The 27,591-nt window shown below is 58.3% G+C and overlaps 1 protein-coding gene across 2 annotated transcripts; it reads left to right on the forward strand.

Annotated features, from left to right (window-relative positions):
* Positions 1 to 27,466, forward strand: SULT4A1 (sulfotransferase family 4A member 1). Of its 2 annotated transcripts, XR_005719930.1 has the most exons (8): positions 59 to 230; positions 14,373 to 14,503; positions 15,653 to 15,733; positions 17,421 to 17,547; positions 21,209 to 21,303; positions 23,070 to 23,208; positions 24,523 to 24,656; positions 25,963 to 26,049. XR_005719930.1 is itself a non-coding variant. In XM_040234939.1 (7 exons), the coding sequence occupies exons 1-7, from the start codon at positions 62 to 64 to the stop codon at positions 26,073 to 26,075; spliced, it is 855 nt and encodes a 284-aa protein (XP_040090873.1). In that variant the 5' UTR covers positions 1 to 61; the 3' UTR covers positions 26,076 to 27,466. The 2 variants fall into 2 exon arrangements, 1 of the variants encoding a protein (XP_040090873.1); XM_040234939.1 differs by lacking the exon at positions 24,523 to 24,656 and having other exon boundaries at positions 1 to 230; positions 25,963 to 27,466.
* The last annotated feature ends 125 nt before the right edge of the window (positions 27,467 to 27,591 follow it).

A 27,591-nucleotide genomic window follows, 5' to 3' on the forward strand; every position in this document is an offset into this window, starting at 1 on the left:
AGGCTAGGGCGCGGGGCGGCGGCGGCGGCAGGGCTGCGGGGCTGCGGGGCCGGGCGGCGGCATGGCGGAAAGCGAGGCGGAGACCCCCAGCACGCCGGGCGAGTTCGAGAGCAAGTACTTCGAGTTCCACGGCGTGCGGCTGCCGCCCTTTTGCCGCGGGAAGATGGAGGAGATCGCCAACTTCCCGGTGCGGCCCAGCGACGTGTGGATCGTCACCTACCCCAAGTCCGGTGAGCACTGCGCGGACCCCGCCCCGGCCGGCTCTGCGGCGCGCCGGCGTGGACGCTGCGGCCCGCGCGCTGGGAGGCGGGGGGCGGACTGGGGGTGGGGGGCCGAGGGCGGGGGCGCGATGCCTGGAGCCCGACAGGGCGGGGTGGGGGTGGTCGGCCCGGGGTTTGGGGGGAAACCAGGTGTTTGGAGGTTGAGCCCCCCGTGTCCATGGCCAGGTGGCGTCCTGTGGGGATGGAGCCTTGTTTGGCGGCGGCAGCTGCCAGGCAGACAGGCCCAGGCCCGCCACCCTTCACTGCCTCCCCTCCCGATGTCCAGCTGGCTGTGTGACCTTGGACAGTCACCCAACCTCTCTGTTCTTGGGTTCGGTTCAGCCCTTTGATGAGCGCCAAGTCCTGGTGATGATCTTGGGGAGGGGGTGAAACGGGGCGTCAGGGCTGTGTGCGTCCCTCATTTCTTGCGTGGGCCCTGGCTGGGGGGTGGGACTGGCCCGTGCCGAGTGCAGTGTCCGATGTGTCCCCCCTGATTCAGGGCCGCCTCCTTCACCCTCGTATATCCTGGCTTCCGAGACCCAGGGCAGCCACATTTCCTAGCAGTAGAATGTCGCTTTCATGACCGCTGTGTGAAGTCCAGATGGTCCTTCCCACTCCCACTGTATGGTGGGCACTGAGGCTCAGAGAGGGGAGGTTGCTTGCCCAAGGTCACACAGCTGATGAGTGGGAGGAGCTGAGATTTAAGGCCAGGTGGGTGTGCATGTGCCCAGGACCTGATGTAAGAGATTTTTGATGTAGTGCCTCTTCGGAGGTTTGTAGGGAAAAGGGGCAACTTTCCTGTTTGACATTCCTGCGGGTTTCCATTGTTGCCGCTGTCCTGAAGAGAGAGGGATTCACTGCTCTGAACCCAGACAGTGCAGTGCGTCTTTGACCTGGTGTCCAGGGTGGTGGCCTTGAGTTCGCATGGTTGGAGGAGCAGGCCAGCAGGTTGCTGGGAGAGCCTGTAGGCTTGGCTGTCCTTGCGGTGCAGGGCCCCAGATGCTCAGGGGGTAGGCCTGGTTCTCCCAGGAAGGCGGAAGAAGGGGCTTGTGAGTGGAGGGGTGGAGAGGAGTCTGGAGGCACTGCTGGGCTGTCTTTGGGAAGAAGGAAAGGGAGTGTGGGGATTCACAATTGGTCAGATTTTAGAGCCAGGGATATCATTCATATATATAAGACCCCCAGCTGGGTGTGGGCAGGACAGCACTTGGCTTTCCTCCTCTTCCGTGGGATCACTGAAGGCTGAAAATGGTCTCCTGTCAGTTTAGGGCAGGGTCTGCCTACCTCTGAATTGTGAAAAATGTGGGCACCTCTGAGGATTTCGGAGTGGCAGATGGGCAGTTGTGGTTCTCTGTTACTCCCCTCCATTTCGTGAGTAGGAGATGGTGGCTGAGAAGCTGGGCTGCTGGCAGGCTGGGGAGGCCCTGGGCATAGAGCTTGCTTGAAAGGCATGGCCTTGAAGCTTGTGGGGAGGCTTTAGACGGGTCCAGCGTTGGGGGCCTGCTGGGGTTCTGCAGGGACCTTGATGGGAATGAAGTGTTAGTTTAAGGAAGTTTTCTGGATAACCAAACCTCACATCTTGTTTGTAACTTGCATCTTTCAAAGATAAAAACATGTCCTTCTGAGTTTGCTCTCAGAAGGAGAGCAAAGATTGGCTCTTCCCTTCGGAAACAGAGAACCCAGCTTGGCCAGAGATCCTGGCGTGGGGTCCCTTTGCACACAGCCTGAAAGAGCCTCCTTTTCAAAGCTTAAAATTATTTTTCCCCTTATGGTCTTTCCAGGCCCTTACTGTTTCTCCATCTGCCCCCTGCTGGCTCCTTTTGCCTTTTACCTGCGGACTGGGCAGTCTGAGTTGGCGCTAGTGGTTAAAAAAAAAACAAACAAAAAACCTGCCTGCCAATGCAGGAGACATAAGAGATGAGGATTTGACCCCTGGGTCAGGAAGATCCCCTGGAGAAAGGCGTGGCAACCTCCTCCAGTACTCCTGCCTGGAGAATACCATGGACAGAGGAGCCCATCGGGCTACAGTCCATGGAGTTGCAAAGAGTCGGACACAACTGAACAACACAAACCCATTTTAAGGGCTCCCCTGGTGACTCAGTGGCAAAGAATCCACCTGCCAATGCAGGAGACTCTGGGTAGGGAAGACCCGCCCGGGAGAAGGAAATGGCAGCTCACTCCAGTATCCTTCCCTGGAGAATCCTATGGACAGAGGAGCCTGGCAGGCTACAGTCCATGGGGTCGCAGAGAGCTGGACATGTCTGAAGCGACTAAGCATGCATGCAGCCTGAAGGGCAGCCTGAAGATGCCCTTGTTCGAACCGTGTGTGAGCCAGAGGGAGAGGACATTAGTAGTGCTCAGCTGGCGACCTGCCATGCTCCGTGCTCTGTCACTTGCAAAGGTCTCTGTTCATCATGGCAGTAAGCTGTCTGCGGACCTCTCTGACCAGAGGTGGTCTCCATTTCAGAAGTCCGGCACAGAAACTCTGGGAGGTGAAGTGGCTCGCCCAAGCTCAAGTGCCTGGGACGAGGCTTGTTTGAGTTGACAGCGGGCCCGGGAGTGAAGCAGCAGGGTGTCACAGGTTTGTGTAGGCCAGTATCTGCTATTCCTTTTTTGCTTTCCTCCTGGTTCTTAACCTTCACCCAGTCCATCCTGCTTGTCCATGTCGTGGGATGGTGACAGGAAAAGTGAGAAATTTTCTCAGGAAGGATGACCTTGCTGAGACCAGTGCTTCTGGAGGTCCCATGTCCTCTCAGCCCCCACTGCCTGTAAAGTTCATTACTCAAAATGATAACAGAGGGGCCTGAAGAATCAGTCCCCCAAATCTAGTTTTCACTCAACCAAAGATGGCACACCCTGGAGGTCCTCTCCAGTGGCAGCTGGTGTGGCAGGAGGAGCTGCCTGGGGGGCAGGATCTGGGTTCCTTTCCACCCCCCACCCCACCCTGGGCAGTTGCCCTCAGGCGATTCCCCTGCTGTGAAATCCACATGGTGCAGTCACAGAGGCTGCTTCTGCTCCCGGGTCCTTGGAGGGGCTGTTACTTTGAACGCAGGCCAGGTGTAGTTTGCCATGGGCCCTCAGAGTGGTGAGGTGGCCCCTTGGCGAGTCCCACGTCCCTGGTGCTCTGCCGTGTTAATCCAGAGGCTCAGAGAAGGCACGGACTTGCCCAGAGTCACACAGCAGCTGAGGGACAGTCAGGTCTAATCCGTCCTCTGCTCCGCAGCCCATTTCACCCCTGCCCCTCTGGAGGAGGGAGCTGGACTCAGGCCCCAAGGAGGAGAGAGGATCCCACCTTCTCTCCCCTGTTCTGGGGTGGAAGTCTCAGGATGCTTCGGGGTTTTAGGGGTTTTGTCAAGAGTTCTGAGTCCTGGGCCACGTGGACTTCAGGTGGCCGACTTCACGATTCCCTTCCCTTCCCGTCCCCGCCTCCCTGCTTCCTCCTCCCCACCGGGAGTGTGTCTGCAGGAGGCTCTGGCTTGGACATAGAGGGCCTGGCTTTGGAGCCCAAAGACCTGCATTTGAGTGCAGCTGTGCTACTCACCTGCTGGCTGCCCCTGGGCAGGTGAGACCACCTGTCTGAGCTGTGCTGCCCTCGAGGGTGGGAGAGGCCGCCTCGGCGCCTTGCTGCGCAGCTGTGAGGATGGGTGGGAAGATAAGCTGGGGCTCCTGCCTGGACCAGATGCAGCATAAGCAGAGGGCAGGATGTCGTCAATGCCAGCTTTCACTCCCTGAGCACCCGTGGTACCCCAACCTTTCCTCGGGGCTGGGCATGCAGAGAAAAGTCCCGTTGGGTGCCTGTCTTCAGTGAGTGCTCAGCCTGCCGGGGGCCGGACGGCTCCAGTGTGGACTCACGGGACCACTTGGGTTCCCGGTGCCCAAGTCTAGGGGGTCGCAGTGAACTTGCAGGTGGCCCCAGGGCCCCTGTCCACCCCGCCCCTCTGGTGGGGAACGTCTGATGGGAGAGGTCGCAACAGTCGGATCCTGCTTTCCTCCACAGTACTCCTGTACTTCTAGAACTTTTCTGTGTTTCTGACATTTGAGCTCAGGTGACAGGTTAGGACTGTGCTGTCTTAATACGGGAGCCTCTAGTTCCCAGAGGGGTATAGAAGTTTAAGGAATTGAAATAAAATTATAGAGATTCAGTTCCTCAGTAGCACTGGCCACACTCCATGAGCTCAGGAGCTGCATGTGGCTAGTGGTCATCGCGCTGGAGAGCAGGCTTCAGCTGTTTCCATCCTCACAGAGGTCCTACAGGATGGCGCCAGTTCACGCTGTGACCCCACGGTGGGAGCCCGTGGTGCCTTCAGTGTCCGGGACCCTCCTCGCTGTCCAATGTTGATGGTTCTTCTTTCTTACAGCCTCTGGTCCCAGGGTCTCTCTCTCTCTTTAGTTGCTAAGTCGTGTCTGACTATGCAACCCCATGGACTGTAGCCCGCCAGGCTCCTCCTCTGTCCATGGTATTCTCCAGGCAAGAATACCCGAGTGGGTTGCCATTTCCTTCACCAGGGGATCTCCCTGACCCAGGGATCAACCGGGGTCTCCTGCATTGCAGGTGTCTTCTTTACCGACTGAGCCTGAGGGAAGCCCAGGGTGTCCGGTGTTAAATCCAATCTTGTCTGGGCGACATCTGTCCCTGAGGCCGTGGAGATAACGTGGGCTCTGGGATGTGCTCCTTGGCTGGGCCTGGGCATCCCCGCTCCCGGTTTTTCTTTCCTTTGGCTCTCACTCGTCTTGAAGTGCACCCCCGTTCTCTGGTCACTGATGGGGGGACGGGAGAGCCTGGCCCAACTCCAGCCCTGTCCCTGTATGACTTCAGTTTGCTCTTGAAAAATGAGAGGGTTAGACCTGATAGGTTCATGTAAGTCTTAAGCGTTAAAAACCCCCTGGGGCGGGGAGGCTGGATGATCTTTGGCTGAGAAGGTCCCCAGGCCTGGTAGATGGGCGCAGGGAGTGTCATGAACGCAGCCCTCGAGGAGCTCGTGTGGACACTGGAAAGCCAGGCTCCTAATGCTGATAGCTGCCCAACGGGCCAGGGTGCTCATTCTCGTGGGTCAGGTAGGGGGCCCAGGAAGAGGGGCTCCGAGGAGGAGGGTTGCAGGGGGGCTGCATGGAGGAGGTGGCGGGACCCGGCGGTGAGAGTTGGTGGGGCCTCCCCGTCCATCGTGTTTGAGCCTCGGAGCAGCTTCGCGTTCTTTGTTGTTGCCTCTCTTGGATAGAAACAGGCCCCCCGAGGGGCAAGGGCGGTGTCAGTGCCCGAGGACGCAGGTTTGACGTGCAGATGGTGGGGAGGAGCCAGCCCCGGGAGAGCTGGACAGAGGGCCGGCGGTGACCTGGCCTCGGTTCTGGGCTGAACGCTCCCGGGTTTCCAGGGATGGTTATCATGTTCCCCCAGCCTGGGGAGGAGACTGGCCTCAAATCCAGATCCGGAAGCAGGCTAGGAAGTTTTGGGGGAGGAACTCGCCACCCACCCTGAGCTCACGTTTGTGCCAAGATCAGAGTCAGCATCCCTGCCTTCCAGCTCCGGGGTGATGAGTGCTCCCCAACTAGCACCTGCTTACCCGCCTCCCCGAAGATGTCCCCGGAGGTTTGGTTCCAGATGACTTGTCGCCTTCCTGTATCCTTCCCCTCCCTCTCCCTTGCCTCCTCCCTCTTCCTTCCCTTTGCTCTGACTCCAGCTGTTCACCCATACTCGAGAGGGCTTGGCTTTGGGGAAGGAGGTGGCTGGTCCCAAGAGCCGGGGTTGGCTGGGGGAGCAGTCTTCTCATCACCCTATGAGACCTGGAGAGAAAGCCTCTAGAGGAACTCACAAGGTTCTGGAGGAAGATGGGAGCAGGGCCCCCGGGACGAGAATCTGCTGACACCCGTGGAATTAGGAGGAGGCCCTGAGCCCACTCTGAGCTTCAGGGTCTCATGGGGCTCCTCGCCTCTCCTTCCTCCGAGGCAGTGAGGACTGCTCTGCCATTCCCCGCCCCCACATGCACCTGGTTACTGTGCTTCTGTGGCTCCACCACCCAGGAAGTGCTCAAACCTGCCCACCCCTTCTCAGCCCCCCTGCAGTCTTGGGAGCCTTCCTCTCTCACCTGGATTGTTGTGTGGCCTGCCTCCTGGGTTCACCTTTTACTCTGCAGCCAAAGTGACCTCTTAGGAATGCAAGACCACGCCCCCAAGGGTTCGATCTCTCTCCCAACTCCGCCATGGCCTTCAGGCAGTGGTGAAGGCCACCCCACGGCCGTCCTCTGGTGGTCAGCTGTCCTGCCCCTTGCTCACCAGCACGGTGAGCACGCATGGCTCTCCCTTCCCTCCAGCCTGGCTCCCTCTGTCTGGGGTGCTCCTACCCTCCCTTCCCTTCCTCTCCTTTTCCCTCCCTCTCGATTACCCGATGTGGACCTCTGTTTCCAGAACGCCTCTCACCTGTTCACTGTGGCACTGAGCGTCCTCCTGTGCCTCTGCCCGCCACCTTTCAGGGCTTCAGAGGTGCCACGCTGTTGTCTGCCAGCTTGCATTGCTTCTGGTGAAAAGTCAGCTGTGATTCTTTGTTCCTTTTGGAATGGATCCTTTTTTCCCCCTTCTGGTGGCCTTCGAGATGTCCTCTTTATCTTTGGTTTTCAGTGCTTGGATATGAGGTGTCCAGATACATGTATTTTTTAGGGGAGGAGGATGCCTATTCTGCTTGGGCTTCTCTGAGCATCTCAGTGCTGTGCTTTGATGCCTTTCCTTACTTTGGAAGAATTCTCAGTCACCACTGCAACTATTTCTGGTGTCCCGCTCTCTCTTCTTCTTTTCAGATGCCAATTACACGCATTAGACCGTTTGATACTGTCCTATAGCTCTTGGACATTCTATTTTTTCACGCTCTTTTTCTCTTTGTGTCTCAGTTTGGGTAACTTCTGTTTGTCAGTCTTCAGTTTGACTGATCCTTCCACTGTGTTAGGTATACTGACGAGCCCACTGAAAGCATTCTGTATTTCTGTTACTGTGTTTTTATTTTTTCTCTAGCATTTCCATTGTGGTTTCCATCTCTCTGCTGAGATATTCATCTGTTTATGCTTGTTGTCCATCTTCTCCATGAAATCCTTCAACATTTGAGTCAGAATACTTTAATATTCCCTGAGTCTGATTCTGTTGATTGTTTTGTCTCCTGACTGGGATTTTTTTTTTTTTTTTGGTGGTTTTTTTTTTTTTTTTTTGATGTGTACTACTTTTTGATTGGATGCTGGACACTGTGCCAGCATTGGAGACAGGAATCATTTGTATTGATGCTTTGAAATCAGCCTGTCTCTTCTTGGCAGGCCATTAGTGTAGGCAGTGAGTCAGTCTAGTAGGAACTGGGCTGTGTTTGCATTCGGTTATCACTCTGGTCACTTGAGTGACCACTGGTGTTAACTCCCATAGCATCACCTCATGCTTTGTGTAGCGGGGGTGGTGCTGAGTGTTCAGAGGGTCTTTCCTCAGTGTTCCTGTCCTGTTGTTGTTGTTCAGTTGCTAAGTTGTGTTTGGACCTACTGGTTAGCACACCAGGCTTCCTCCACTGTCTCCCGGAGTTTGCTCGTATTCATGTCCATTGAGTCAATGATGCCATCTAACCATCTTATCCTCTGTTGCCCCCATCTCCTTTTGCCCGCAGTCCTTCCCAGTCCTACCTTCAGCATTTGGTTTGACTCTTAAGAGGGGTTTCTCCCTACACCCTGTCCCCTCCCTCAAGGGTGGACAGCTGGTACTTGTTGCTCTGTTACTGGCTGAGAGAGGAGGGTTTTGAGGGCGTTGCCTGGTCCAGCTGCAGCCTTAGGTAGGCTCTGGGTTTCTTGGTCTTGATGGGACTTTCTCAGTGATGCCCTCCAGTGGCTGCCAACTCTGCCTTGATGGTGGGTCTTGTGCGGGAAAGAGTCTCGCATCCCTCTTTCTACATTTGGGGTCTTCAGATCCCAGGGACAGGCTTCTGCCCTGCCCATGGGGCCAGAGTTCTTTTCTTTCACCGAGTCTCCAGCCATGTTGGGTTTTCACCAGTACCTGGGTGTGCGGGGGCAGCAGGTTTTGCTGGCCCTCCTCCAGTGGCTTAATGCTTTCTTCCCTTAGAGGAGGAGGGTTCCAGGAGGTTTTCTGTTTTCCTGGGGGAGCTGGACTGACCCCCGCTGTGGCACCTTTGTGTCCAGTGCCTGCAGAGCGCCCACGGGGTGGACTGAGCACAGGTGCTCGTCGCTGCATCCTTTTCAGACCTCTTTACGTGATGACCAGAAGTAAGAGGCTCCGAGCCCCTGGGAGGGGGAGTGCGATGACTGTGGGTTTCGGAAGCTCAGTGTTAGCTAACTTAGCAGCTAGAGAACCTAATGCCAGGAGGGGAGGGCAGCAGGTACGTGGACCCGTCCACTGCAGGGCCTAGGAGTCATACACTGCGCCCCTCGGAGGAGTTTGAAGGCAGGAAGCTGTTGCAAAGACAGGCAGGTTTCTTTGGGGGAAGTGGGTCCAGAGAGGCCGTGGAGTTGGGGCTGTCACACACAGCAATAGGCTGGGATACAGTGCTGAGTCGGAAGTGGACATCAGGTGAAGACCACAACCTCACCCTCCTGCTTGGCTCTCCTGGGATGCCTGCGGTCCCCCGGGGCAGAGAGTGGAGGCGTCTCCTCTGGAGAAATTGACCCCAAAGTGAAGACTTAGAAATGCTCCCACGCGGGCATTGCTGTCATAGTCGTGAGGGTGCCGGGCTGGGCTGTACTCGCACATGTGAGGCCCTGCGGTCAGCAGGCGCGTCCACCGCAGAGAACTGTAACCTGGGGCTTGTTCTCACCTGTGGGTGGACTCAGGGTCTCCAGATCTTAGCATCTCCAACAGGAAGGACAGAGGCCTGCCGAAAGAAGACAAAAAGCAGCAAGAGGCACTCAGCGGAATCCAACACAATGTGCAGAGCAGAAGAAAACCTAAAAGAACCACCCCTGGCACTCTTGACTCTGTTCCACTGTGAGAGTGAAGGCAGGTACGCTCTTGGTGAAGAAAGCAGTCACACCAGGAATGAGCAAGTAAGGGTCCTGAAAGAACTCTTGGAATTAAAAACATTGTAGCTGAAATTTTTAAAACTCAGCTGTGAGGTTTGGATGGTGAAGCAGAGGAAATGTCCTGGAAAGTGGAACAAAAATTGTTACAAATTGATGACAAGTGGGAGCAAAGAGGTAAGAAAAGTAGAAGATCTCAGAGTTCCAGAAAGAGGGAATAGCGAGATCGGGAGAACTGGAAGTCAGGATTTCCAGACTGGAGCTTGAGTTAAAGGCCCCCTTGTGCCTGAATGTGTCTCCAGGCACCGTGAATAAGGGACCCGGCTGAAGCACTTAACTGTGTGAAATTTCAGAGAAGATCGCAAAGCTTCCAGAGATAAGAATGGGCCACATTCAAGGGACGAGGAACCAGGACCTCAGAGTTCTCAGCACAACGCTGGCAGCTGGAAGATGGGAACAGTGCATTCAGGGTCCCCAGCCTGGAACCCCGTACCCAGCTCAGCCAGCCGTCCCGAGCCAGGTAGAAGCAGGCAGTTGTCGTCAGGCTCCAGCTCATAGAGGGTGGGCTCTGCCGCCCTGCACGCAGACACCGAGGGGCACACAGCTAGAAGATTGGGTCCCTCCAGCCCCACGGAGACGCAGGAAGACATTTGTGGGGCGCCGGGGGGCAGGGCACGACCCTCAGAGATTCATGGGGTTCGAGCACAGCCCCTGCATTTGGCTGTGTGGGGAGTGTTTGCCAGGAATTATTATCCAGAGTCGGGCAAGGAATTTTTAATAGGCACATAAAACAGTGAGCAAACAAGCAAAGGAGACAGTCTCGTATGAGTAAGGAAGCATTACCACCACACGCTGTACTTTGGATTAGGCCGAGAATTGTGCCAAGACCGCGTCAGGGAGAGAAGCCTGCAGGAAGGAAGGCGGCTCGGTCAGCAGTCAGTAACCCATCAGAACGTACAGATGTGAAATAACGGTGTAAGCACGTCAGAAACTGGAGGGTAAGAGAAGAATCAGCAGGGCTTTGTTGTGTTCACAGGAGTGGGGTGGGGAGGGGCGTGAGATTTCTGACCTCAGTCTTTTTACTCTTTTTACAGTTTATTTTTGACTGTGCTGATTGCCCTTGCTGCGTGCGGGCTTTCTCTAGTTGTGTTGAGCGTGGGGGGCTCTTCTTCCTTGTGGCTCAGACTTAGCTGCCCCTCGGCTTGTGTAGTCTTCCCGGACCAGAGATCGAACCTGCATCCCCTGCATCGGCAGGTGGGTTCTTAACCACTGGACCACCAGGGAAATCCGCTCCTGACTTTTAGACCAGGTATACACGTGTGATCTTAGGTAAAGAATAAAAATGAAAGGAACAGGATTCCAAAGTTTCCCAGCCGCAGGACCCTGGTGCCTGGGGGTCCAGTTCCGACTGGTTCTGACCATGGAGTGCTGGTCCATCCTGTCCCTAAGGGTTCTGGTAGGAATCTTGACGGGCTCCACCCCAGCCATCCCCAGGGAGTTCCGCCCAAAACCTCAGCGTTCTCTGCAGATCAGAGTCATGCCACTGCCTCGGAGCCGCCCGGGAGCAGTTTCCTGCTGTCAGCAGAAGCGCTCCTGTGAGCCATCGATCGCATCTGTTGACTTGAAAATGAGCTCGTGTTACTCCTGCCTGGCCAGTCCCCGGTGTCCCTGGGTTGAAAGCCTGGCTCTCCTCCACCTCACCTTGAATTTGCTGGGCAGCGGGCTGGCCTCCCGGGCACCTCTCCCCAGGGGGATCAGACACAGCGGGGTGGCGGAGAGGGGCTGAGGCCTGGCTTCACCCCCGTCTGCTTCTGCGCATCCTGTCCGGGCGGCTGGCTGTGGCCCCCGTGCTCCCAGGGGCCCTGGGGAGGCTGTCCGTGTAGGGCAGTGGTTGCCACCACTCTGAGGGTTGCTCTCCCTGCCCCAGCTCCGTGACCTTGGCTCGGAACCTGAACCCTGAGCGTCTTTATCCACCCTGGGGGTGCTTGTCAACCCTGCCTCGGTCGTGTCGGGCCTTGCCCCCGGTGTCACCCATCAGCCCATCTTCTCGGGAAGGCGGCCTGGCTTGGGGTGTGAGGAGGCTGGGCTATTTCCAATGTGAGCAGTCTAGGTGAGTGGTGCCCACAGGTGTTAGGGGATGTGACCTGGGGTGGCAGGAGGCGGGGGTCCAGCTTCTCCCTGGAGCCCAGAACGGGGTGCAGCCTCGCAGACCATCTTGGTGTTAGTGCTGTGAGACCTGCGCTGGCCTCCTGGCCCCCCAGAACGACAGGTAGTACCTGGGTTGTTCTGGGCCACTGAGTTGTTGGTAATTGGTTACAGCCGCTGTAAAAACTAGTAATCCGATGCAGCCTCGCTCCCTGTGCACACGAGCTGCACCCCCCACCCCCCACCCCCGTCAGCTCCCCAGCGGTGCCTGGAGCGTTGCGTGCAGCTGGACAGGAAGCCCAGGTCACCCAGTGTCCCCGGGGCTGGGGAGACTTGGAGGGTCCAGGGAGGCCTCTGAGTGGTGGCCCAAAGCACAAGTCCAAGGTGACTAGGCAGAAGGGCAGCCCGTGGCAGGCCTGGGCCCTGGGTGCTGGGTGCAGGGGGTGGTGGAGAAGGCTGGCCGCAGCACAGAGGGCCAGAGTGGGGGAGAGGAGGCCGCAGGCTGAGCAGGACTGCGTCCCTGGACGTGAGAACAGCAGGGCCTGGGCCCGGGATTCCCGGCCACGGTAGCCAGGAGAGTGGGTGGACGGGCTGGGCAGGGTAACACCTCGGCAGCGGGACTTGGAGGCGCCAGTGGGCAGGGGAGGTGCCTGGTGGAGCGCTTGCAGAGCCGGGGCTGCCTGCAGGGCCTGCGTTTGGACTTCGGTTGAGGGGCTTTGTCTGGACCCGGGTAGTGACTGCCTGGTAGAGTCATCATCCCCGGTCATTCTTTTCCGTGGTGGTTTGGTCACATCCGGCCGGCCTGGGGACACCGGGGGCCGTTGCCTGAGCTGGTCCTGTGTCTCCTACTCCCCGTCCTCCCTGGTGCCCGGCAGGGGCATGGTGCGCCCTCCTGAGCTGGAGACGGAAGGGCCAAGCAGTGCTCCACCAGGAAATGGACTTACAGGGCTGCCCTGGAGAGGGGGCTGCGAGGGACAGGCCACAGAGAGCTTCCTGTGGGCTCTAACGAGGCTGGCCTTCCGGCGCAGCTCCTTAATGGAGGCACGGATGGAGCTTGTGAAATTGCTGTGTCGATGCTGATGTTAGAAGTACTAATGTGCAGAAATGGCTGTCTGGGTCATGCCTGTGGGGGCTGCTGGGGCGGGGTGGGAGCACTAAGTGCAGCTCCTGAAGAACTCCTTGGCGGTGGTTTAGTGGCCCAGTCGCGGACTGCAGCCCGCCAGGCTCCTCTGTGTACGAGATTTCCCAGGCACAAATACTGGAGTGGGTTGCCATTTCCTCCTCCAGGGAATGTTCCCAACCCAGCGATCAAACTCACGTCTCCTGCACTGCAGGCAGATTTCTACCACTGCACCACCAGGGAAGCCTGAAGACCTCCCTGGGAGGAAACTGCCCACAGTCTGATTTCTAAGGGTAACCCCCCAGTTCCCACCCCCACTCTGCTCACCTGCCCCCACCCAGGTGCAGCTGCCTTGAGCTGCTGGGTGGATGGGCCTCGCCAGCAGGAAGAGGCGGATGGGGGCCACACACTGGCGCTGTGACCTTGGGCACCGTTAGGCCTCAGGAACCTCCCCTCTAATGGGGGCGATGGTCCCCGCGTCTCAGGTTGGAGGGCGACCACAGCCGCAGAGCAGACTCCCTTTGGCGTCCCACTCTGAGTGCTCAGCACCGTGTCTGGACCCAGCCCTGCTGGGCGCTGCAGCCCTTTGTGGCTCCCGTCGTCCGAGTCTCGGGGCCGATGCCTTCACCCTGCTGCTCACTGACGCGCCCGCTGTTCCCAGGGTTTGCTCTTCTGAGGAACGCTGCAGGGCTGCCCTGCTCTGTGTCTCTCAGCGTGGTCCTGGCTGTTGTCGTTCCTCAGTTGCCCAGTCGTGTCTGACTTCTTGCGATCCCATGGACTGCAGCACGCCAGGCCTCTCTGTCCCTCACTATCTCCCAAAGTTTGCCCAACTTCATGTCCATTGCATCCATGATGCCATCTCATCCCCTGATGCCCTCTTCTCCTTCTGCCCTCAATCTTTCCCAGCATCAGGGACTTTTCCAGTGAGCCAGCTGTTCACATCAGATGGCCAAAATACTGGAGTTTCAACTTCAGCATCAGTCCCTTCCAATGAGTATTCAGGGTTGATTTCCCTTAACATTAACTGGTTTGATCTCCTTGCTGTCCAAGGAATTCTCAAGAATCTTCTCCAGCACCACAGTTTGAAGGCATCAATTCTTCAGTGCTCTGCCTTCTTTACAGTCCATCTCTCATAACCGTAGGTGACCACTGGGAAAACCAGAGCCTCAACTACAGGGACCTTTGTTGGCAGAGTAATGTCTCTGCTTTTTCAGCACACTGTCTAGGCTTGTCGAGGTTTCCCTGCCAAGAAGCAAATATCTTCTGATTTCATGGCTGCAGTCACCATCCGTGGTGGTTTTGGAGCCCAAGCAGAGGAAATGTGTCACTGCTTCCACCTTCTGCTCCTCTGAGTAACTACGGGGCTGTTCTGGCCCATGTCTCTTGGTGCTGTCCTGGTACATTTCTCGTTACAGGTCAGACCCGTGTTTTGGTTTAGTAGATACCAGGAGACGTGGTTTTTATTGTAAATAATAATTGACTGGCCAGCCATTCCTCTGGACCCTCATCACTCCTGGTTCTGGAAGCCCAGGACTGAGATCACACGCTCATCACAGTCCTCGGGTCCCTGAGGGAGGCAGGCACCGCGCGTCCTGTTCAGCCCTCATGGCAGTCTCAAGAAATCTCCTGTCTGCATTTGGTGCCGACAAGACAGGAGCTCAGAAAGGCTGGCTCAGCCACAGTCACCCCGAGAAGTGGCATTGAGGCAGGCAGTGTTCCTCCACTAGACTCAGGACACTGCCGAGACCTCCCTGCAAAACCTGGAGCCCTTCAGCCCTTTCCTGGGGCGGTCAGTGCTCCCTTCAGAGTGGGGCTGCCCCTCGGGCTTCCTTCCAGGTGCCCCCTCACCAGCTTCTCTCCCTCCAGGCACCAGCTTGCTGCAGGAAGTGGTCTACTTGGTGAGCCAGGGGGCCGACCCTGATGAGATCGGCTTGATGAACATTGACGAACAACTCCCAGTCCTGGAATACCCACAGCCAGGCCTGGACATCATCAAGGTGGGCTCGGGGCAGGCGTCACAGCCCACGTGAGCCCCTTGGGAGCCTTCCTGTGGTTGCTCCTGAGGGGTTCCTGGGGCCCCTTTGGTTGGAAGGAAAGCACCAAGCTCCTGGGACCCCAGGTGGCCGGCAGGGAGAGACTGCTGGCCTGAGCTGGTGATGATGACCCTGGAACCGAACCAGAGGGTGATAGGGGGTGACTTCAAGGAGGAAAAGAGGCAGCTGCCGGGAGTAGTGGGGCAAGGTGGGGGTGAGGGGCCTCCTCCTGTGGTTCATCCTGCCTGTTGTGGGGACTGGGTAGAATGTGTTAGCATCATAAATACTTGGTACCAAGAGTAAAACAAACATCCCCGAGTCCCGTCTGGCCCACCCCTCATGTTATCTGGGGTTTTTTTTCTGCACCCTCCCCTCTGCCACCTCTCAGTTCAGGCCTCACTTCCCGTGTGGCCCCCCCGTCCATTCTCCTGTGAAATGGGCATTCTGAAGCTCTGAGAGCACTCCCACACCCCTAGGTCAGTGTTCGCATTGCTGCTGGCTGAGCCCCGCTGCTGGCACCGTGCTCCTGGCCTTGCAGTCCCACCCAGAGCTGAGCTGACTCTGTGATGTCAGAGCCTTACAGCACTTAGAGCCCACAGGACAGGAAAACCGAGGGTCCTGGTGGTCGAAGGGTGGCCCCTCCGGACAGGAGCAGCGTGGACGGGCTAGGGCCTGTCAGCGGAGACCCCTGAGTCAGGGCCTGGGGGTGGAGCGCTGGCTGATGGAGGGGCCGGGCATGGCAAGGTGCAGCGGGGAGCCCTGTGCTGAGACTACTGCAGAGCCCAGCGGCCCTCCTCCCTGTGCTTCCGTTTCCTCTGTGGCCCTTCATGGCCCGTCCTGCGGCTGCTCTTGGCCGCTCCAGGCTGCAGCCCGCCCTCATGTCCTCTGAGCAGACCCTTGCCGGTATACTTAGACTCAGGCTGTGGGTGCCTGTGTCTGGCTTGTGTCTACCCCCCTGGGTCCAGCCTGGGCAGGGCCGGGGGTCGTATCTCGGGGAGACGTTTCTGGGGCAGGGGTGCTGGTCCTGATTCGTCCAAGGCTCCATAGGGCCCAGGGCCCGTCAGAAAGTCTGCGTGTCCCCCTCTGACCGCCTCCCCTCTCTGCCCGCCACAGGAACTGACATCTCCCCGCCTCATCAAAAGCCACCTCCCCTACCGCTTCCTGCCCTCCGACCTCCACAACGGCGATTCCAAGGTAACCCTGGCTCCCCAACGTTCCCAACCGCTTCCTACTCCTGGAACCAGGAACGTGTGTGCCAGTCCCAACTGTGGTCTGTCACAGGCATGAATTCCCAGAGAACCTTGGTGGGGTGGGACCCCCCGGAGAGATGTCCTGGAGCCTTGTCGCTAGTGTTTTATATCCATGTTGCTTACCTGGGTTCTTCCTCACAGTTGAACTTGACCAGCCAGGGCTCAGCCTCTGCCTGTTTGAGACCTAAGGACTCACGGGTGTTTTCACTGTCTCTGCTTTTTCCTGTTTTCTCAACTGCATGAGATGTTGGAGACCTATAGTTCTCATCACCAGGAGGGTCAGGACCATAATTTTTCTGTCTTCCGCTGATTTTAAAGTAGTGCTAGAGACACCGCAGTGTTCATAGCAGCCCAGTGTCCAATCACCAAGCTGCGGAAGCACCCTCAGTGCCCGTCCCCAGATGAATGGGTATGAAAGGTCTGATAGATATGTACAGTGGAAAACCATTCAGCCATAAAAAGGAGAAGGGGATTCTGCCATTTGCAGCAGTGGGGCTGGACTTGGGAGGTGTTAAGTCAGACAGAGAAGTACAAATACTGTTTGGCATCACTTTATGTGATTTTTTCAGTGGAATCTGAAAAACTGCAACAAACTAGTGACTGTAATAAGAGCAACCAGACTCAAAAAGGAAACCAGTGGTTACCAGTGGGGAGGGGGAAGGGGCAGGGCAAGACAGGAATGGGGACTAAGAGATACAAACTATTATAGAAAATGGACATGAACTTGGGCAAACTCTGGGAGATGGTGAGGGACAGGGAGGCCTGCTGTGCTGCAGTCCATGGGGTCGCAAAGAGTCGGACATGACTGGGCAAGTGAACCACAGCAATAACATGTGTAAAATGAGCTACAGGGGTATATTGTACATCATGAAGAATATAGCAAATGTCTTATATAAAAGGAATATACTCTACAAATTTTGAATGACTGTATTTTATACATGACGTATATAATACTGTATATCAGCTATCAGTTCAGTCACTCAGTTGTGTCTGACTCTTTATGACCCCATGAACTGCAGCACGACAGGCCTCCCTGCCCATCACAAATTCCCGGAGTTTGCTCAAACTCATGTCCATTGAGTTGGTGATGCCATCCAACCATCTCATCCTCTGTCGGCGCCTTCTCCTGCCTTCAATCTTTCCCAGCATCAGGGTCTTTCCCAAGGAGTCAGTTCTTCACATCTGATGGCCAAAGTATTGGCGCTTCAGCTTCAGCATCAGTCCTTCCAGTGAATATTCAGGACTGATTTCCTTAATGATTGACTGCTTTGATCTCCTTGCAGTTCAAGGGACTCTCAAGAGTCTTCTCTAAAGTATCAACTGTAGTTTAATTAAAAAAAAAAACAAGTAGTGCTAGAGGACAGAAATGTGATTAAACATGTAAGTAATTGTCCTAGCTGATGCTGCCGTGTGGACAGGAGTCTGTCTCTGCTGAGACAGGGCAACGGTGGTCCTGGCGTGTGAAGGGCTGGCCTCACTGTGGGTAATGGGGGTAATGGGGTAGGAGAGTAGCTTGTAGGTCAGTGAAACCTGCTCGGGGTGGCCTTCCTGGGCCGGAAGATTGCAGACTAACCCCCTCCATCTGCCTGCCTGTGCCTCCTTCCTCCCCCTACCCACTCCTGCCACCGCAGGTCATCTACATGGCCCGGAACCCCAAGGACCTGGTGGTGTCTTATTACCAGTTCCACCGTTCGCTGCGGACCATGAGCTACCGAGGCACGTTCCAGGAGTTCTGCCGGAGGTTCATGAACGACAAGTGTGAGTGTCTATGTGTGATATTCCCGCGGGGGTGCTTCCCATCACCCCAGGACTGTGATAACCACGGGACTGGCCTGCTTCCCTGCTGGTGGGCAGTGGAGCTCGGGCTGAGGGGGGTCAGGAAGTTTCTGCCAGGCCGAGCGGGCATCCGATGCCGAAGCCCATGTCTCTCCCCACACCCCTGTGGTTCTGAGAAGTCCCTCAGTTAAAAGCATCCGTATCCCTGCCTGGATTCCAAGCTGTGAGAACAGTGGCCTAGATCCCCCCGTTATTGGTGCCCGAGGCCAGCGTGGAGGCCGCGGCTTCGTGTGAGGGCTCCGGGCCTTCAGCTTGAGGGTCAGGCTTGAGCCGCAGGCCGGTGTGGCAGGTGGGGTTCACTCCAAGGGAGGGGAGGGACAGTGCTCTGGGCAGGAGGCTTGTTCCCAGGGGAGAGGCCTGAGCAGGGGCTAAGCATGCCCAGGGCCCCTCCATCCGTGTCTGCCCCCACCCCAGGGAGAAGTGGACCAGGGAGGGAGCTATCCCCTTGGCCGTGGGGTTGGTTCTGGTCCCCCACCTGCCAACCCTGGCTTCTCTGCACACCTTGCTGCTTAAGACTTTGCGCGCAGGAGAGTTTTGAAATTAATTAAGTCTGTCTGGAGACTCTCCTGCAAATACACTTCCTGTTTTATTTCCCAGCTCAGGAAGCCCTCAGTCTGGTTGTCCATTTGTTGTCCGGCCCAGGCAGGGCAGGGGTTCTGCAATGAGATTACGTGGCAGGAGCAGGATAAAGCGCACAGAGGCAGTACAAGAGCGCAGCACCCCAAGTTTACATGGGACCTGGGGCGGCTGAACTGGAGGCTGGCTGAAGACCAGACCTCCTAAGTGAGCTCCCCACAGTGCCTGAGACCCTCTCTTTCCTGCCCTTGCATCTCTGCTTCAGCCCAGCCTGGGGAGGAGGGACCCCGGATGGGAAGGGACAAGTGTAGGGCCCCAGCGCTGTGCCTTAAGGCCCTGAGAACCTACTGAAGGCCTCTGTTCAGCCTCCCTCCCCTCCAGCCCATGAGCTGCCTTGGGCCCCTCCTGGTCTGTCAGGCATTTGGTTCCCAGAGCCGTGTTTCAAGTCCTGGTTTGTGTTCCCGCCTTTAAAGCATCCACCAGCACGGGAACACCCCCATTGCAAATAGTGGGTGTCCACTGCATTCACGCTGCCCCCTGCTCAGGCCGGAGGAGTTATAAGTTATCCAGTACAGGCCCCTCCACCTCGTGAAGGTCACGTTACTGCCCAGCACTGACGTTCAAGGCTATACACACTTGCTGTGGTCCCCCAAAGCCCCTGCACCCAAGCACCTAGTCCTGTTTATTCCCCGCTCTGAGAAGGATTGCCTTCTCTGTCCACGGTGCTGAAGAGCTTGAGTGCTGTGCAAGAAGAGGCAGTGAAACTCGCTGTCTGTCCACTGACAGCCAGGGTGCACTGCCCCGAGGCCTGTGTCGGGGGTCGTGACGCACACACTACAGGGCGGGAGTTGGGGGGGACTGGCCCTGAGTGCCAGGGGACAGGAGCAGGGTGGAGGAGTGCCTGCATCCCCCGTCTTCTCGGCCTCCCTGTCCCTGAGTCGCCCCCCACCCCTCTGCCACCCCATCCTCAGGCCCTGGTTGTCTGTCTGTGAGTGTTCTCTGGGAGGATGGGGGTGTTCTGGTCTCCCATGTCCATGCCCAGTAGACCGTTCAGTCCCAGGACGCCGGTCTGCCTGCCAGCTGTGGGCCAGACTTGGGAGCGTCTGCTCAGGGGCCCCAGGGTTACCAGCCTGCCAGCAAGTTGGTCAGGTCCCTTCCTTCTCTCGACTCGCCCCCATGCTGAAGATCGGGACGGCTGGCCTGGCCCTCATGTCCTGCCCTGTGCGTGGGTCTCCTCCCGGTGTGGGAGGAGCAGGGATATGCCAGGCTGATGGGAGGGTGCGAGACCTGGAGTCTGAAACCTTGGCTGTGGGAGACTGGGCCAGGAGGGCCAGGGTTCATCCAGCAGTGGGCCCAGTGAGGCCTTTGGCTGTAGCCTGCACTGTTGATTCATTTCTGCCCACTCACCCCCCATCCCCTTCCAGAGCGCCCCCTTCCTTCTCCATAAATGGCCTGTAGAAGGCCTTCTGCTCTGCTCCACTCCCCCACCAGTGCCCCCCTGACCAATACCTCCACTCCCAGGACCCACGTCTGACTGTGGGCCTAGGCTGCTGCTGCGCTGTGCCTTGCCAGCGGAATGGCAGACTGCTGATGGATTGGGCTGGCGGGGTTGGGGTCCCCATTTGCCAGCCTTGGTCTTGCGTGTGTGCATGGCTCTGGCACTTGGTGGACTTCAGTAGTGCACATGGGACCCCCCAGTGCGTCCCACCAGAGAGGACACACAGCGATGCCCCTGCTGGCCCCCAGGGGCCGAGACCTGTACCTGCTTCTCTGGGGGCAGCAACCTAGCGGTAGGGGGGTGGGGGGGGCACAGGTTCTGTCATCATGCCGTTCACAGAGCAGGAGGTGCAGACAGGTTCAGGGCCTGCTCCGTCTCACGGCCAGTGAGGGTGTGAGAGGCCGGCTGCCTCTGATCCAAGTCCTCGTCCTCTGCCCTCCTGCCTGGCCACCATCTGATGGTGCTGTCTGCCTCTGACCCCGCCCGCCTGTGCCCACCCCCTGCTTCTCTGAGGCCCCTTTGCAGCCCCCTGCCCTGCTTCCCGCCCAGCCCTCGCAGATCGCTCCAAGCTTGCCTGGCATGGGAGGTGCCTGCCCCAGGCCTTGGGGCTCCCTCCCAGTGCTGGTCACTCCCATTTGGCTGTCACCAGTGTTCTTGGGCTTTGCCGTCAGGCGGGGAGCTCCTCTGGCCTTGGGCCGTGCATCGTGTCCTGGGGTTCGGGAGGTGGATGCATGCTCAGCTAAGTGAGGGCCCTGGCAGTGTGGCCACCACTCTTGACTGGCCCCTGTTATCCAGCCAGACCTGCTTCCCAAGGCCCCACTGGCCCAGGGTCCCCCACGTTCTCTGGCCAAGACCTCCCTCTGGTCCACCTGGAAGCCCTCTTGGAAGCTGCCGTCACAGTGAGGGGCGTCAGTGTAAACCGGTGGTGAGAACCCGTAGTTTTTACAAAGAACGCTGTGAAGCGGCCTGGCCACACTGACTGGTACATGGGTCCCCCTGTGGCCGTGGGACCCCAGCCCCAGGCCACAGCCCAGAGAGTCGTGGGACACGCTGGCTGTGCTGGTGTGAGCTCGCGTGTTGGGCCGGTCCGCTGCCCCTCTTCGTGTGGAGCCTCCCGGTCCTGCCTGTGTTTGCGATGTGCGGGCCTGGCGGGCCCCATGTCGGCTCTGTCTGGAGCGCCGCGCCCCCCCACCCCCCCTACCCCGAGCTCTGTCCTTCCCAACTGCAGACCAACTGGCCCTGGGCCCAGCTCCTCTGGGCGGCCCTCTCTTGCGGTCACCACGTGTCCAAGAAGCTCCTGGAGCTGGCGCCTGCGCACCCAGGGGACAGAGGCCTCCCTGCTCAGGGTCGGGCCTTGGGCGTTTGGGAGGTGGTGCGGAGGCCAGCGGGCGGGAGTGGTGGGGCAGGCGGCCAGGGGACATGCGGCTGCCTGGGGAACCGGAGCTGCGTCACAGCTGCTGGGCAGAGGAGTGAGCCGCCGTGACCTCTCCTGCCCCCTTGTGTCCACAGTGGGCTATGGCTCCTGGTTTGAGCACGTGCAGGAGTTCTGGGAGCACCACATGGACTCGAACGTGCTTTTCCTCAAGTACGAAGACATGCACCGGGTGAGTGCCTGGCGGTGGGCGCCTGGGGGCGGGCGCCTCGGGGGCGTGTCCTGAGGGGGTGGGTGCCTCGGGGGCGTGTCCTGAGGGGGTGGGTGCCTCGGGGGCGTGTCCTGAGGGGCAGGTGCCTCCGGGGTTTGTCTTGAGGGGGGTGTGCCCTGGTGGTTAGGTGCCAAGGGGCAGGGGTGGTGCTCCAGGCTCCGGTCGGTCCCACAGTGGAGCCCTCAGGGAGGGTGGGGCCTGCAGTGCCTGGTCATCAGGGGTGTGTCTGGGACCCCAGGGTTCCAGGTGGGCCCAGAGCCCCTGACAGAGCTTCGCCTCCAGCCCATGCAGGCCCCCAGGCCCTTGCCCTGGCCTGGGCCGTGCGCGTGCGCCGCTCCCGAGTTAGGGGTGGCCTGCAGTGCTTCCGAAAGGCCTGTTTATTTTTCTGCTTCGACGGTGGTGGAGCACCACCCAGCACCCTGTCCGAGGTGAGGGGACCAGCTCGGGGTGGCTGAGTCTGCATTTCTCGTCCAGACTGTCTGTCTCTGTCTGTCTGTCTGTGGGGGGCAGGGAGCTGGTTTGCAGGCTGCTGACCACCCGGCGGGTGTGTGCTGGTGTCTGGCCTCTGCTCCCTGGGGCACGTTCTGGGCAGCGTGTCCACCGTCGCATGTTTGTCCATCCACTCTGGGCTTCGGGCATTTGGGCTGTTTCCATTCTGGGTAACTGTGAGCAGAGTGCTGTGGGCGTTCCCGTGTCTGGGCGGACACTAGTTGTCTTTTCATCTTTTTTTTCCTCCACCTCTGTGGAGGGGGAGTGGGATGGGGGGCTGCGGGGCTCCAAGGCAGGGCAGGATGAGGAGCCCGCCCGTCCAGCTGCAGACGCAACGGTAGGGCCCGGTGCCAGCTGGCAGGTTCCTCCCAGCGCCTCGCTTTTGAGTCACTTAGTATTTCATCCCTAGAGAGCAGGGCGTGCAGTTTACAGAAAATGTCAGAGCTGAAACACAGCCCTGTGGCCCGCTTCTCCAGACTCGCCCGGAGGCTGTGTCTGCCTTGCAGGCCTGCGGGAGAGGAGACAGCCTCTAACATTCTCCTCACGTGGCCCAGCCACCGCTGGCCGGCGTTCGGTCTGCCAACAGACAGCCCTGGCTATGGGCAGGACGCTGGGCACGGCGAGGCTGGGGCGGAGGCTGCGAGGGGCTTCAGTGTTTCCTGGGACAGGACCTGGCTGCGGAGGGGCGGGGCTGTGTGGTGAGCAGGTGGGCAGGGCCGCTCAGAGACGGTGAGGCAGTGGTAGCTGTGCCGTCGGCAGTGCTGGGGCGCCAGGGCCCACAGACAGATTCGCGTCAGCGTAACGAGCGTCACCGAATCTTCACAGTGAGCCAGGTTCCCTGCCCCGCGAGGTAGGCTGGCCCTGGGGCCCCAGGGTCCCCCGGGGCCTCCTCAAGGCTCTCCTGAGTGCCGTCTGGGTTCCAGCTGATGGCGTGGAAGGAAGGGGAGAGCGAGCTGGTCCTGCCCATGGCACAGCGCCCAAGCGCCTTCCTTTACTGCTTGCTACTGTTGGACATGGCCGCTGCTACATCAGGGTCTGCTTCCAGATTCCCAGAGGGCCGGGGCGGGAGCTAAGTGCCCTCGGGCGGTCTCTTAACCCGGATCCTTATTTCCTGAAGATTATGGTGTCCAGTTTGTTTCGAGGACTTGAGTCAGGCCGTGCATAAAAGGTCTCCAGAGTGGTGTTCCGCAAAGGCGCCGCCTCTGACGGGCTCCCGCATCCCCGCCCTTGTCTTCCAGGACCTGGTGACCATGGTGGAGCAGCTGGCCAGGTTCCTGGGGGTGTCCTGCGACAAGGCGCAGCTGGAGTCGCTGATCGAGCACTGCCACCAGCTGGTGGACCAGTGCTGCAACGCTGAGGCCCTGCCCGTGGGCCGGGGTACGTGCCCGCCCGGCCCCTGGGGCCCCCGCCCTCTCCCTGCCGGTGTCCTCATGATTTCCAGACCCCATCCTCCCCCTCCCCAGCCCTGAGTCAGGGTTCAGCCTCATATCTCCAGAGCCTTCCGCTCCCCAGGGGGAGCAGAAGAAGGTAACCCAAAAACGGGCCACTGAGGGTCCTGGAAGCCCCTGCTGCAGTCAGCCTGTGACCCTGCACAGGGTGCAGAGTTCACGGTGGGGCGACTGCTGGCGGGGGGTCAGGCAGACACCTCCTCAGACGTCCTCCACCCTGGCGATGGGTTTGGGGCTGTGGAGTTGAGGAGCACAGAGCGTGCACACAGCTTCCTCGAGCTCCAGCTGGCTCGAGGGGTCTGTGTGAGCAAGGGCCGTCTCCCTCTGTTCCCCAGGGGAGGCAGCCACACAGGTGAGGTGCGGCACATCCCAGGGAAGGGGTGTGTGTGTGTGTCTGTGGTGTATGTGCTGTGTATATGTGAGGGGTATGTGTGTGCACACAGTGTGTGTGTGTACGCATGTGAGAGAGTGACAGCAAGCAGGAAGTGCAGACCTCTCCAGGGCTGGCCGGGCAGCTGTCACAGAGGCCAGCGCGCCCTCCCGGCTCGAGAGCGGGGTGCTGGGGGTGGAGCCGTCTGCGGTGCGGGCAGGCGTTCCTGCAAGAGTCCCCCCAAGACCCACGGGGGCCGCTCTCTGTGCCCTGAGGGCTCATGCTATTTGCAGCTGCTTCATGGTAGACGGCTCAGGCATTCACATCCGTGGCACCTCAAATCCGTGGCCGAGGCTGGTTCTTAGCTCCCGGGTCAGAGGGGAGGGCTCAGGAATGACACCGGGCTCCACGAGCAGCTGCCCAGAGGGGAGAGAGGAGCTCCTCCACGGCCTGCCGGGCTGCTCTGGCCCTTCGTCCTCCCTGTACGGAGCGCCGGTCTGGTTGCCGACCCGTGTGGCTCCCAGGCTGTCCTGAAGGTCAGGCGGTTGGGCGCCTTCCTGTCAAGGCAGGCGGGCCACTCTCCGGGAAGACCTTAGTTAACGAGCCACGTCACCCTGCCGTTTATTTCCTGGCTGCATCTTCACGAATGTTTATAACTTAAGATTTATTTGCTCTTTTTTAGTTTTGCTTTTGCTGTGTTTTGTTACCCTTGGGTGTGACCTTCTCCAGAAGCCCCCCTTCCAGTTCACTTGTGTGGTTAAGAAGTGTCAAGAGCATACTGCATGCACAGATGCTTCTTCCGCTGTGTTTGCTTTTATCATCGTTTACCTTGGTTTTGCTTTATTTCAGTTCTTTGGTTTTGTTTTCTTTTAGCACATTGCCTCTTTGCTCAGAAGACCTCCTTGCGTTGGTGAGAATGCAGGGGCTTGAGTAGCCAGCTGCATTGCTTAGATTTGATTCATGTCACAGCATAAATTGCACTGTCTTGAGTCCAAATCCTAAACCAGGTGGGTGACTCCTCTGACGAGCTCTCGGCTGCCTCAGCTGAGAAAAATAATCATGGAAAAAAAATATATGGTGTGGTGGGTCTAGAGCTTGCAATTCTGACCCTGAGGTGTCCTTAGAGGGTAGCAAGAACAGTCTCTTGTTTTTTTTCCTCTCCATCACCAGCATATAATTTTCCATCACCGAAGAGAAAATCCGTATCACTTTGGATCTGTTAGCTCAGTGTTTGCAGGGTTGCAGTTTGATACATTAGGTCTTGCCAGGACAGGGGCGACTGTTAATAGCGCAGCTTAATGAGAGATGCTTGCTGGGACTGTCAGAGCTCTGCCGTCAGAGATGCTGATGGTGAACAGAATTCTAGGTGAGCATCTCAGTGCCCTGAGGCTGGTGTGTAAAAAGCTTGGTCGCAGTGCTCTGGGTGACGCACTCACTGCAGACGGGAGGGCAAGAACCCGCTCCTGACTTCCTCACAGTCACCATTCATAGTGACCAGAACCGAAGATCTTGTAGTTAAGGAAAGTGGGTTCAGCAGTTTTCGTCATTTTGATCTCTCTCCCTTCACGAAGAAGGGGAAGGCCCATGATGGCCCATCAGTTTGTTGGCTCCAGGCCCCTCATGTCCTGCAAGGGGTGGGCAAAGGGGGTCTGACCAAGCCTCACTGGGCTGTTGCTGTGATAGAGCAGCCATGAGGGCCTGGGTGGGACTGGTTTTGGTGTCGAGTTGGGAGCTCTGATGGTTTTATTCCCTGTCAATTCTCCCCTGACGTCACACGGGCAGGCTTCTCGAAATGTCCACCCTTGACCTGGCCCTGGCAGCTCCCTGCCCACCATGAAACGTTCTGCCTTTGTGGGGATGATTTTTGGTTTCCCTTTAAAAATTCTCCAGAAGCAACAGCCGCCTTGGTGGAGCTGTTGAGCTGCGTGAGTAGTGGTGTCACAGAGCACACAGATCCCACATGGCGCCTGAACCACAGACCCGGGCCACGGACACTGCCCGTCCTTGGGGGTGTTGGGACTCGTGCGCCCGCTCTGCCTGGTGCTGGGGGCCAGTGGTGGATGGGCAGCGCCTCCCCGGGGCCTCAGCTCTGCACGTGTCTGGTCCTGGGTGAAAGCACACCTGGATGGCCAGACTCAGGGAAGCGGGCTCAGCTAGCCTGTGGTTCACACGGCCGTCGCGGTCCCCACGGGACAGGTTCAGAGGGGTCCGGGGATAGGTCTGGAACCTTCCAGGTCCCTCTCCCCAGCTCCCTGTGGTTTGGCAGCTGGCCCGCCAGTGAACTCAGCACGCCCGCCCCTGTCTGTGTTGCAGGAAGGGTCGGGCTGTGGAAGGACATCTTCACGGTCTCCATGAACGAGAAGTTCGACCTGGTGTACAAGCAGAAGATGGGGAAGTGCGACCTCACGTTCGACTTTTATTTATAATATCAGCAACCGCACACTTGCATGCTCACAGTACCCAGACACTATAGCTCAGAGTCCCGTTTGCACTCATTTGTTCCTTGCTGGACAGACTCTGGAAGTGAGACCCCGGGGGAGGGAGGGGACATGGCCGGAGAAGCTGGAGAAAGCGGGTTTGAGTTCTGATCCAGAGCAGCTGTCTCGCCTTTGAAGTCTAAAATGTCTGCCCACAAAGATGGCGATTCTGCTGGACCACGTGTCACGTCTGTTAACATATGCAACTAGAGTGTCTACCTTTATTACAACCCACACTACATATTGTATTTTATAGAGCTTTTCACTGGAAACCTAAATAAATGTCAGTAAACCAAATAAAAGTTCATTTCCGAGGGGCTCAGGAGAGCCACACCCAGGTGGTAGGAAGCGCTCAGGGTTGACTTTATTTTTTTTGTCATTCACACGGCACAGCCATTTGGTCCTCTCCTGGTGAGGACCGGGGTGAGGCTGGGGTTGGGGGCCCGAGTTTCCCCGGTGGCGCTCAGTTCTCAGCAGCAGCCCTGAGTTGCAGCAGGAGCTGTTCGCAGGGCGGGGGGTGTTTTCAGAGGCTGCCCTCCGGCCAGCGGCCCCGAGGCCGACGCAGAGGACCCAGAGGGGTGGGCCTGTGATGCGGTGACCCAAGAACGGCCCCTACCCCACCCCCCACCCCAGCAGAGACAGAACCTGCTCAGAACCTGACTTTTTGTTTTACGGTCTTTGATTCCCTGAAGCAGAAACCTGCTTATGTTGGCAAACAGATGGCTTGATAGTACTTTCTAGAACTCCTGGGTCTATACCTACTGTTCATTGTTGCGTTTGGGCCTGCCTGCGGCTCTTAGCCCCAGAGACCCACCAAGTGCGTGTGGCGCCCCGTCTTGGCCTGGATGGGCCGGCGGTGTCGCCTCGGTGCTGCTCCAGGGCCTGGAGGTGGGGGTCCGCCCTGCCCCGCCTCCCACTTCGTTTGCTGGCCCACGGCAGGCTGGAGGAGCGACAAGAGGCGGTGGGCGAGCCCAGGGCTGACCGACCTGCACGCGTGTCGCCGCCCCTGTGCACTGGGCTGTCCTGGCTGTCCGTGGCTGGGAAGTGCCCGGGGTGGTGGGGCCAGAGGAGTCGCCTCCTCCGCGGGAGGGTCTGTGCCGAGGGCGGACACGAGCGCTTCAGTCGTTTCGTCGAGGAGAGCAGCTTGGACGGGGCAGGTGGTCCGCGGCATTGTGCAGTGGGCTTGGCAGCACCTCTTTTCTGTGTATCTGCGAGGGCGGCTGCTTTCTGTGAAATTTGTTTTCTATTTTTCTATTTTTAGTACTGTATGGATATTACTGAGCACCACGCGTGAGACTTCTCTGTGCTTGCTTGCATCTTTAATAAAGACATATCCCATGCCTCGTGTCCAGCCTGTGCTGATGGGGGTGGGGGCAGTTGGGGGGCCCCCCACCCTGCCACGATCCCCTCTGGATATCAGGGCGGTAAGAGTGAGCCCACTGACCACCGCTCCTGGGGTGAAGGT

The sequence above is a fragment of the Oryx dammah genome, unplaced genomic scaffold, assembly GCF_014754425.2.
Source record: "Oryx dammah isolate SB20612 unplaced genomic scaffold, SCBI_Odam_1.1 HiC_scaffold_29, whole genome shotgun sequence".
Taxonomy (NCBI): Eukaryota; Metazoa; Chordata; class Mammalia; order Artiodactyla; family Bovidae; genus Oryx; species Oryx dammah.

Coding starts and splice junctions, on each gene's coding strand:
- SULT4A1 (XM_040234939.1), top strand. CDS start 62: ATGGCGGAAAGCGAGGCGGAGACCCCCAGCACGCCGGGCGAGTTCGAG. Junction 14,504..15,652: donor CAGGCCTGGACATCATCAAG/GTGGGCTCGGGG, acceptor TGCCCGCCACAG/GAACTGACATCTCCCCGCCT. Junction 15,734..17,420: donor TCCACAACGGCGATTCCAAG/GTAACCCTGGCT, acceptor CTGCCACCGCAG/GTCATCTACATGGCCCGGAA.